The 10,718-nt window shown below is 37.5% G+C and overlaps 1 protein-coding gene across 1 annotated transcript; it reads left to right on the top strand.

Annotated features, from left to right (window-relative positions):
- The first annotated feature begins 9,614 nt into the window (after positions 1 to 9,614).
- On the top strand, positions 9,615 to 10,692 carry LOC117574640 (uncharacterized). Its single transcript, XM_034258538.2, has 2 exons — positions 9,615 to 9,931; positions 9,993 to 10,692. Exons 1-2 carry the CDS (start codon positions 9,835 to 9,837, stop codon positions 10,601 to 10,603), a joined length of 708 nt encoding a protein of 235 aa, XP_034114429.1. The 5' UTR covers positions 9,615 to 9,834; the 3' UTR covers positions 10,604 to 10,692.
- The last annotated feature ends 26 nt before the right edge of the window (positions 10,693 to 10,718 follow it).

The raw sequence follows: 10,718 nt of genomic DNA, 5'->3' as shown, positions 1-10,718 counted from the left end.
GTTGGTAGTTCTACAAATATGAACCATATTTTGTTATAATTTATAATCAATAATACTAAGTTGAGAATCAGTTAACTTTTTAAATTTGAATTATTAGTTAAGTGTAAATAAGTAAATAGTTAGTTCAATAAAACAACCAACTGAATATTATTAGTAAATGTTCTATAAAATAACATTAAAATTTTAAATATTTTATATTTCCGGGAATAATTTACAATCTTAAATTTTAAATATTTTATATTTCCAGGAATAATTTACAAGCTTTTAGAGTGTTATAAAAAATTGTCTTTAATTCTATTTTAACTTTAAACTTTTTTCCCTTTAAAATAATAAAAGAATTAAAAAATAATAATAGTTTCATACTAGAATTAAAAAAAATTTTATCTTTATTAGAAATCATGCAATAAAATTAGTAATCTCAAAGGATTTCATTAAAAATATTAAATATTAATGTTTTTCAGTAAAATGTACTCCTTAAAGATAATAAATCTTTAAGCTCATTTTACATTTCTTACTTCATTTTTGTAATGGTAATTAAAATTATTTTTTATTTAATTTTTGTCAAAATTAAGAAAATTGTATTACAAAAACTTAAAAAATTGTCAACTATGCAATATTTTTTAATGGAATTATTTTTTGATTTTAAACATATTTTTGTATGCATAATACTATAATCACAAATAAATGACTTGCTTAAAGGCAAATAATTGAATTAATAACATAATATTTAAATAGCAAAAAGCAAGAGTAATATCACATAATACTATATTACTAAGTGCTCCATTATTTTATTACCAATCGAACCATAGTTCTCTAACTTTAGTCGTCAGTTCGGCTTTCATTTACTTGGCTTTTTATTTTTTTCTTTATTTCAAATACGCGGCATAAATTCCCAATGCACAATACGTACATACACAAATATATGTACATACATACATACATAGAAGCCCACAGACAAAGCAAGCTCAGCGTATCTCCTGACTATGCCCGCAAGCTCTGCTTTTTCTACAGATACTTTGTCTTTGCTCCGTCTGCAGTGGCAAATCCTTTAGACGACGTCGCATGTTTGCCTTTTTTTGGCACTTTTTTTTATATGATTTAATTTTATATCATTTTTTTGTGCCGTACCATTGCGTTCTGTGTTGAGCAGTTCTGTTCTCCTCTGTTATTGCTTGAGTTGCCCATTTGCGGCGTTTTGATATGTTACCCGGTAGCTGGTCGTTGTTTTTTTTTTTTTTTTTTTTTTTGGTAATCTTTCTTCCCCTCCGTCCTTGGCGTTGGATTGCTGCCGTTGGCTATGACTTTGCCCCAACCCTTTGGCCTCAGCTCAAAATGAGCCACTTAAAGCGATGAGATTTTTGGCGTCTGGCGACGGCGACGGAGACGTCGACGTCGTTTTCGTTGTCGGCGTTTATCAAATAAATATCTTTGAAACATATAACAAATAATGAAATGCAGCCGAGCAGTTTGAGCATTGAGCTCAAATTGGTGTTATTAATTGTGGGCAATTGATTTGATTTGTTTATGACTGGAGGAGTGAGCAGCAGTCATATCTCTGAAAGTGGCTTATGTGGATAGATACATCATCCATCCCATTCACCATTATGTGTGTGGGGCATCATTAGTGTCTAGTCTCCACCCAAAACTGTGCACCACAAATGAATTAATTGAAACATTACCTAAGCAAACGTCGTCCCCGAAACACGACTCACTTGGCCAACTCACCCAATCATTGGGTTGGCTAATTGAATTTCCTACACAAAAAAAGGTTGCTGCGGTCCACGTGTTTTCCTTCCCTTACCCTACTATGCTTCCCATCGCTTCCACAGTCGTGTTGATGTTTGTTCACTTGTAGAAAAATGAATGTCTCGCATTTTAAGTGTGGCTCTCATTGTCTCCTTTTTGTGGTTGTTGTTGCTTTCAGCATTGTTGGTATTTGTTTTCACGCATAAAAATTAAAGTCCTCAAGCTTTTGTTTGTGTTTCGTCCCAGCGAGTTTGTTCTACCTATCTTCATCAGCTTGTCGGCAGCAATTGGCCTTTGTTGTAAATGTGGCCATCATTAGTTTGCCGGCTACTTAACACGACATTGATGCAGCTTAATTATGCCTCAGCTGTAGACGAAGATAAAACAGGATTGGGTTCATCATTTAATAAACCTTTTAAACATGAAAATGTAATTAATTAAATTTTATATAATTTCAATTCCAAAACTTACCAACATTTAGAAATGATCAGCTTCCCTTTGGATTCACAAAACGACGCCTCTGGCCAGCTCCACAAATGGAGCACAGTTTCACCCGCATAGAACCCACAGCATGACTTTAATTACATTGCGGGGAGGCAGCAAGACAATTCATTAAAGCTAAACTGGAGTAAAGTGGCTGTGGCCTGTTCATTGGAATTTGAGTGGGATACAGCTTGATGAGCAACTGTCCAGTCTGGACTGAAGGTGGAGCTGGCCACACCCAGCAGAGACGTTAATGATGTGCACCATGGTAGATGATTGTGATTGTGCGATTGCTAATGCTTCAACTTGAACTAAAATGAGATGGATGGATGGATGGATGGCTAGATGGCTGGATGGTTGGTTGGATGGCTGACTAGCCCCGTTGACACTGAGTTCAAGTAGCGGGCTGCATCTCAAGATTGACTAATGGCAATGGAAGCAGCGCGGCGACGACAACATACCGTTGATTGATTGTTTTTCCATGTAAATTGTGCGACAAATTAATCAATGCTAATGACACTTTCAGACCGAAAACAAGTTGCCATTTGCAGGTTGGCTTCACCCAAACCCAAACCCGAACCCAAAACGGAAACGGAAACGTCTTCGAGATGACCGAGCTGTGTGAGTAAACAAATTGCATTTTAAGCGGCGACTCATCGCTCCTGTTTGTCTCCGTATCCGCATCCGTGTCCTGCTGGTCGTGTGTGCAATTTTTCAAAAAGGCTTAAGTTGAGTTCGCTTGCAGATAAAACTGATTTACACTAGCGCAATTGTTAATTACCCCTAAGATATTAGATGTACTCACAAGATGCTGACGCTGATGCTGATACTCACGCTCATTAAAGCAACTTGAACGCATTTCCGCGTTTGGCATAAATCGTGCTTATCTTAATAATGATTTTATGCTAATGTATCGCAGCGTCTTGCTTGCACCAAGATCCACAAAGATAAAACGCGCCAAAGATGCGAGACAAGCCGCCAGTTCCAAACAAACAACTGGCCAAGACAGTCGCAACCCGCTCCAAGTACTCGCAGTCCTCACACAGCAAGAATTGCACGTTCTCTGCGTCTGGTTGACGCCCATTTGGCCACTGTGGCCACAGCTCATGGCTCATTGTCAACCCTTTCTGCACTGCAGTTGCCAGTTACCAGTTGCCAGTCACTAGTAGTTCCCATTTCCCAGTTTAGCCATCTCTCCCTATTCCCTACTCCATTTCACAGTTCCACTTCCAGTTCGCACCCTGAAACCAGCTTTTTGTTATGCTGCTCTGCATCTAAGGGGTTGCTGCATTGCACTCTTGTGGGCTGGCAGTTAGTGAGCACCATGAGCACTCGTAGTACATCTATAATTACGTCACCTTCGCCAGCGTGGCAGAGTGATACTGCAGCACTGTGGCACTCTGGCTGTCTCGGCACACACCCAACAACTTATCCACTCTTGAGTTGCAAAACATACACATTAACAGTTGAGCGGTTACTTGATCTTGACTAGAATTAGACATGAAAACACAGACATATTAAAAATATAATTTAATGGTAGATAGAATATTCTTTCAGTTGCAAAATAATATTTAGGATTTTAATAGCAATTGAGGGATAACCTGATCTTATCCTTTCCTTATTCAGATATTAAAATACAACTAAGCTAAATTACAAAATAACAACTACAGTCGAGTGTGCTCGACTAGAATTACCTGCTACCCATTTTGAATGAAAGAAAATCAGTGCGGTATTATTCTTGAAATATACAAAATAATTCACCGCAAGAAAAAAGTAAAAATATGCCAAGGGGCATATTTAGAATATCGATTTAGTGGGAGCGACAATAATTTTAAACAAGCTTGATCTGCGTGCAAAAATAATAAATGCTAACAAAAAAAATCTCTATCTCTTTTAGTCTTTGAAATCTAGGTGTTCATACGAACAGACGAACATGACTATATTGTCTCGGTTGTTAACGTTGATGAAAAATATATATGAATGTACTTTGTAGCATTGGAGATGCCTCTTTCTGCCTGTTACATACATTTCCTACCGGCACAAAGTTATTACACCTAACACATAATATGAAAAAAAAAATCGTATGTCCTAATAATATTCATAGATAAGTTGAGCTATATGGCAATTCCTATATAATGTCTCCTCTTATAATACAGATAAATATTAGAAATACATTAATTCATTGAGTTTAAAAACACAGATATCAAAATCAGTTAATGAGTCTTTAAATCTTTAGAGAATTTTGTTATGCCACTATAAATTAAGATATTGCTGATTTCAAAATATAATTTTATATTACATAAATTAAGACAATCTGGGGCCAGCACCATCAAGTTGTTACAACATATGTAATTTGCTCAATGTTTGTTTTAACAATAAATATTTTTACCTTTATTCAATTTATATTTTTTGGTTAACTCTAAATTTAGGAAAAAAGGAAACTTTTATTATCCATAAAAAAGCAAAAATATACAAATGAAATAAATCTTTTGATATATCTGGCTTTTTCATTGTTTGCACTGCTTAAATTCATTCTTTAGCAAAAATGGAGTGAAATGCTTAAAAGTTTGCATGTCCACATTAAGAGATTGCCCAATCTTCACATATTAAAAATATTTTTAAAACATAAACTTATCGTTTAAGGCAAAAGGACCTCCACCAAAGGATGACCACAACTAAGAAAGACGTTGCCAGACTCAGACAACATCTTGACCGCAACGCTTACAAGATGCGAGGGAGAAATGTGACTTACCTATGCTCGTGCAATGTGCTGGTCAATAGTCTGTAAGCGGCTTGGAATATATTAGTATACAATTTGTAAGCTGCTTCCAAAAAATAAATATTTTGTGGATGCAACGTCAACTTCTTGTTCGGGTTGTCCGCAGCAGGCGAAAGTTTTTCTGCACATGATTTATATATAAGAGAATTCAAGACAAGTGCGTGTGTGTGTGGCATGTGTGTGTGGCATGTGTGTGTGTGTATAACTGGAGTGTCAGTCGTGCAGCTGGGCCAATGGGGCGTATGCGCAACTCCATGTTGACACGTTTTGCGGTCAAGCAAAAGATAATAACAGCACTGAGACTGAGAAGGAGACGAGAGCTGCGTGCCGGCCTAGTTTTTCCTTTTTGCAGATACTCATAAGTCGACACTCGCTTGTATTCAAAATTGAGCTGACGAGCACTTTGAATGCCTCGAATGTTCACTCGTAGTTATCACAGTTTTTCCCAGCGCCATGTTTTTGCTGATTTTTCACACTTGCCCGGCCCTGGCCAGCTGTTGTCCAGTTGCCCTTGTCAGCCAGCTGGCACGCTTCTTTCCTTGCTTCCTCCTTCTCCTCATTGCAGTTTTTTTTATTAACTTTTTGCCCATTTTGGTCACGTTTGATAAGCTTTCACAAATAATTCATGAATGGGCAGGCGCATGTGGCCAGCTGTTGCTATTGCTGACGCTCGATGATGATTTTAAATATGATTTGAATGAGTTTATAAGTTTGTTTATTTGTTTAAGCAGCAGCCAAGTGCCGCTTTATTCCACCACACTCACTTTGCCCACAGGGTTGATTCAATTCAACTTGATTGATGTCTTTGCTCTTGAGCATTTGTATACAGTCATTAGCTCCGGATTCTTGTCTGCCCTTGTCTGTGTACCGTTCCGCTCTGTTCTATTCCCGCCCTGCACTGCCACGCCCCTTTGCAGTGAGTGGCGCTGACAGCTTGCCAAATTGTCTGCTACGTCTTCGACTCTGACAACGCGTCCTGAGAACGCATCATTAGCATTCACATTCTAAAGCTACATACCTGAAAAGCGTTTTCAAATTAAATCTTCACTTCGTTAAAACAAAAAAGGAAAGTAAGAAAACTGCGACTTTAAAGACATAATAGTATATTAAACTAACAAAATTAAACAATATTATTTATTATTTATATTTAATATTACAGGGAATTATAATAAACCATTATTGATGATATAACATTCTTTATTTCTCCAATATTTGCGACAATTTTTGAAGCATTTCCCAATTTTTAATTTACTATGCAGAACCAATTTATTATTAAACAATTAATAACCCAATAATAGAGGGTATGTTATGTTATGTTATGTATGTTATGTTATGTTAAGTAAGAAGGCAGTCGAGATTGCTTGACTGTGAGATACCCGCTACCCATATTGAATAAAAACAAAATATTACAATATTTTGAAAATAACAAAATAAACCGAAAATACTACAAAATACTAAAAATATACCAAACGGTATATTTGTTATTTCGGCACAATATACCAGATTGTCGGCCAAAGCAACTACGACCCCTAGTAAGTGGGCATTTTTATCTGAGCAATCAAATTTTCAGGAATTATAACTACTGTAGTTAATTATTGTATACACCAAAATTGGCAACTCTAGCTTGAAAATTACGCTTGTTATTTGATTTTATTAATTTGCGGTGGCGGAAGTGTCAAAAATTTGAAACAAACTTGATCTGCGTGCAAACATAACAAATGCTGTCTCTGAGATCCAGTGTTTCATACGCACGGACGGACAGACGGACAGACGAACATGGCTAGCTGTTGATGCTGATCAAGAATAGGGTCGAAGATGGCTCCTTCTACCTGTTACATACATTTCCTGCCGGCACAAAGTTATAATACCCTTCTACTCTATGGGTAGCGGGTATAAAAATATATCACATATATACACAATATACCAGATTGTACGCTAAAGCAGCTAAAACCCGAATTTAGTATGCGTTTTTGCCCATACAAATGTTGCTTAAATACCTTCAAAAATTTTAATCTGTTCGCAACGAACAATGTTTCAGGAATCATAAATACAGTTGTTATTATTGTATGTGCCGAAAATCGCGACTTTAGTTTCAAAATTACTCTTTTTATTCGGTTTGAGGGGGCAGAAGTGAAACAAACTTAATCTGCATGCAAAACATCAAAAAATTTATAAGAATTTCAAAGATTTGTTCAAACAAATACCAATTTTTCATTGCAAAAACTCTTACAATTAATTTATATATTATTATTATTTTAGATACTTAAAACCGAATAGATCACTGATATTTTCTAACATCTAATCTTCTCCGATTTTTCGAAATGAAAGTGCTCCTTTCTTTATTAAGAGTCTGACAATAGAAATTAGAATACTACCTTAACTTTATTCCTTAGCTGTATTCATGAAGCAAAAGAAGGAAGATACAATTCAATTTCTTATTTATTTTATTATTTTATATGCACTCACTTGTACTTGTAGCTATAAGTTTTTCTTGGCAAGGAGCCAAACACTAACCAGTTAGGCTGACTGAATGATAAACTGAAGAGTGAAGTCAATGCCACGCCAACTGAGAGCAGATCAGCCAAAAAGCTGATGAGGAAAATGAGAAGGGTAGCAAGGAGGCAAGAAAAGTCTCTGGCACATGCGGTCGCGGTCATATTTGGCTTATTATAAATGACCGAATGTGAACTGCCTGTCATGTTTTATCTTTATTTTCGTGCATTTTTGGACACATTTCTCTTGGGGGAGGCGGTGGGCGGAAGAGGGGCGACTGCTGCCGGCGTGTCTGCACATTTTCCGATGTGCTATAGTAGGTTTTATTTTTTTGTGTTCGTTGTATCTCAAAGAGACACAACGTGATGATAATGGCGCTTGCAGCCCGACTGACGTTTCTAACAAAGTGAGTCGCATTAAGGATAATAGAGGCAACTAAAAGCAAAAGCACAACAACATGAAACAAAGCAGAGACAACGCCAGAGACGGTGACGGCGACGACAACGAAGACGACTGATGATGGGCTCGATTTGCGCGTCATTATCCTTGCAGGCTCAGGACAGTGTCTGGTGAATGTTTGTCTGTGTGTGTGTGAGAGTGAGTGTTTGCTATTGCCACAAGGCCTGAATGTCCATCAAGTGTAAAGACGCTGCAACGCCTTGTGAATGCCGCCGTCGCTCTCTGCTTTTCGTTGTCCTTTTGCGCATCCTGCGCCTGACATTTTCGTCGTCATCGTTCGGCGTTACGAATGATTTATGGTTGGCAGCCCGAAACTAGAACTCAAGTGGCGCACCCCACCCCACACCACCCCTCGCTTCATGCTGACAACTTGAAAATGCTCTGCAATTGACAATTGTCCAGGCGCCAAGGACTAAGATCAGGGAACCAGCTCGGCCCAAAGTAAACAAATATTTATTAAGCAAATTAAAGACGCGCGCTGGCAAATCCCACGAAACAAATGACTTGAGGATTTCGATAGAAACATTTTGTTGTAGGCAACCTTCAAGATGATGCGGCACTTTCCCAACAACTTTGTATGTACAATTCGACAACCATTTGGCCATTGGCTAGTCGAATTATGCGCTCCAACGCGCTGTCCAATCTTCAGTCATCATTAGTCAATGCTTTAAGCCCATTTAATCAATGGCCCCAAAAGCAGCTAAGCCTCTCCACTCGACTTGTTTGGTTGTTAACATAAACCATGTTGCGTGTCTTTCTTTGCCGAGAAATTATCCAAAATTAAATGAAATACCTCACGTGCCATATGCAATGTGGCAGCTGTGTCTGCCGCCTGTCGGCTGCAAGCAAAACCAAACGAAAAACGAAAAAAATATATATATGTGCTGATATTAAAAAGGGCGCCGATCACACAAACCAACAAAGTGGGAAAGGGACAGCAACAAAGAGTTGCTCTCATTAAACAATTAAAGTTTTTATTCTCGTTTCAGTTTTTGGCAATTTTGGACTTAAATCACACCACTTCAAGTCAATCCTCACAAGTCCAAAACACGTTCCATGCATATGGCTTCTGCATCGCAAACCTTATTTTCATTGTGATAATTATTAGCTGACAACGTTTTGTAAAAGCCGAAACATAACCATTTGTTTTTGTTGTTTGGGTTTAATGTCCCAATGCAATAAAATGAATAAATATTAATGAGGTAAAAAACCTTAAGCAATATAACAATTAGTGGAATAAAAAATACGTAAATTATATATATTTAAACCTAAATAAAATTTCAACACAAATAGTAAACAGATGTACAATGTTATATGTTTACTTACCAAACCCAAAAATAATAAATGATCTAAATAACTCTCATACTAAATACACTTCAAATAATATTTATTTTCTGTCATATCTTAATATGATTCATTCTGAATTTACTTTATGACGTAAAACCCATTTATAAATATTTAATCAGACACTTTGACCTTAGTACTTGACCCAGTACTTAATAAATTAGAATTAAGTTAATTTATTTTTGACAATCATTTTATTCTCACTTATTTTACTCTCTTGTTTTGAAGTTAATTGACTTCTATAGCACAATTTTTGGTAAAATAAAACAATTTTTTAAAAACATTTAACATTTTGCTTTGCGGATTCATACTGTTTGTTCCTAGTTTATTTTCCCGTGTTGAATTAATGAACGTGTATTCGGATGTATTATCTTAAATTAAACCGTATCATAGGTGTTGCAGCTTTTTTAGGAACAACTGTGTAAATATAGACAACTGCGAAGTATTATTTTGACTCTGCGCAGTTGATTGAAATGCCGAACTTAAGTCAGAATCAAGCCATCGCTCCAGTTGACTGAACGAATTTCACAATGTCAAGACCTCATTTGGTAAGAGTTATATTTTTAGTCGTGCTGCTTAGTGTTGGCACCCAAGCGAAGCCACTTCGTGGCGGAAAAAGATCCTTCGGTAAGAGATTACTATTGATTCTAACAAATTTAAAATGTGTTATACATTTGAATTACTTTAGGCATGGGCTTGCTGGGAGGCGCATTGATGGGTGGCGTCGTTGGCCATGCGGTCGCCAAGAGTTCGGCCAAATCAGCAGCTCCAGCAGCTGCGCCAGTGGCTCAGGTGGTGGAGAATGGAGTGCCAGATGCAAATGGATGCTATAAGCAAACGATTAAAGAGCCTGTTGCGGGTCATCGTAAATTATACACCGAAACTGTTCATCTCGTCTGCCCCAATGGATTACCACCTGCAACTCCACAGCACGTGGTGCCAGCGCAAGCTGCTCCTGTGGGATGGAATGTTCCTGCAGCATCACAACCAACTCCAACTTTGAACTACACACACAGCGTCAATGCCACGCAAACGAATGGCACGCAGCAGCACACGGTCCTGTTACATCCTAGACCAGCTGCAGTTCCTGCAGCTCCGGCACCAGCGCATCCTTCTGGCGTAACCGTCGTGTACGCAGCACCTCCAGCAACACCTATTCAACATGCGGTGCCAGCCGCACCTCCTCGCGTTGTGCTGTTGTCCAAGTCAATTAAGAAACAGAGATCAGCGGCAGCTTCGCTGAACGTTTCATATGGACTTCTACTTCTCGTAGTGTTCTATTGTTTATTAAGAAACTGAAATGCTTAGATTAAAGTAACATCAATTCTAAGTTTTAAAAAATATTACAATATTCACTCAATAAACAACACGTGGGCCCACGTATATATCATGTAGTTATTGAATCTAAATACTT

Source organism: Drosophila albomicans, chromosome 2R (assembly GCF_009650485.2).
Source record: "Drosophila albomicans strain 15112-1751.03 chromosome 2R, ASM965048v2, whole genome shotgun sequence".
Lineage (NCBI taxonomy): Eukaryota > Metazoa > Arthropoda > Insecta > Diptera > Drosophilidae > Drosophila > Drosophila albomicans.
Note: the sequence above shows the minus strand (reverse complement) of the source record. Positions and strands in the feature narration are given on the sequence as shown.

Excerpts from the sequence above, each read along its gene's own strand:
- LOC117574640 (XM_034258538.2), top strand. The coding sequence starts at position 9,835 with ATGTCAAGACCTCATTTGGTAAGAGTTATATTTTTAGTCGTGCTGCTT. Across the intron at positions 9,932-9,992 it reads TGGCGGAAAAAGATCCTTCG|GCATGGGCTTGCTGGGAGGC; the intron begins GTAAGAGATTAC and ends GAATTACTTTAG.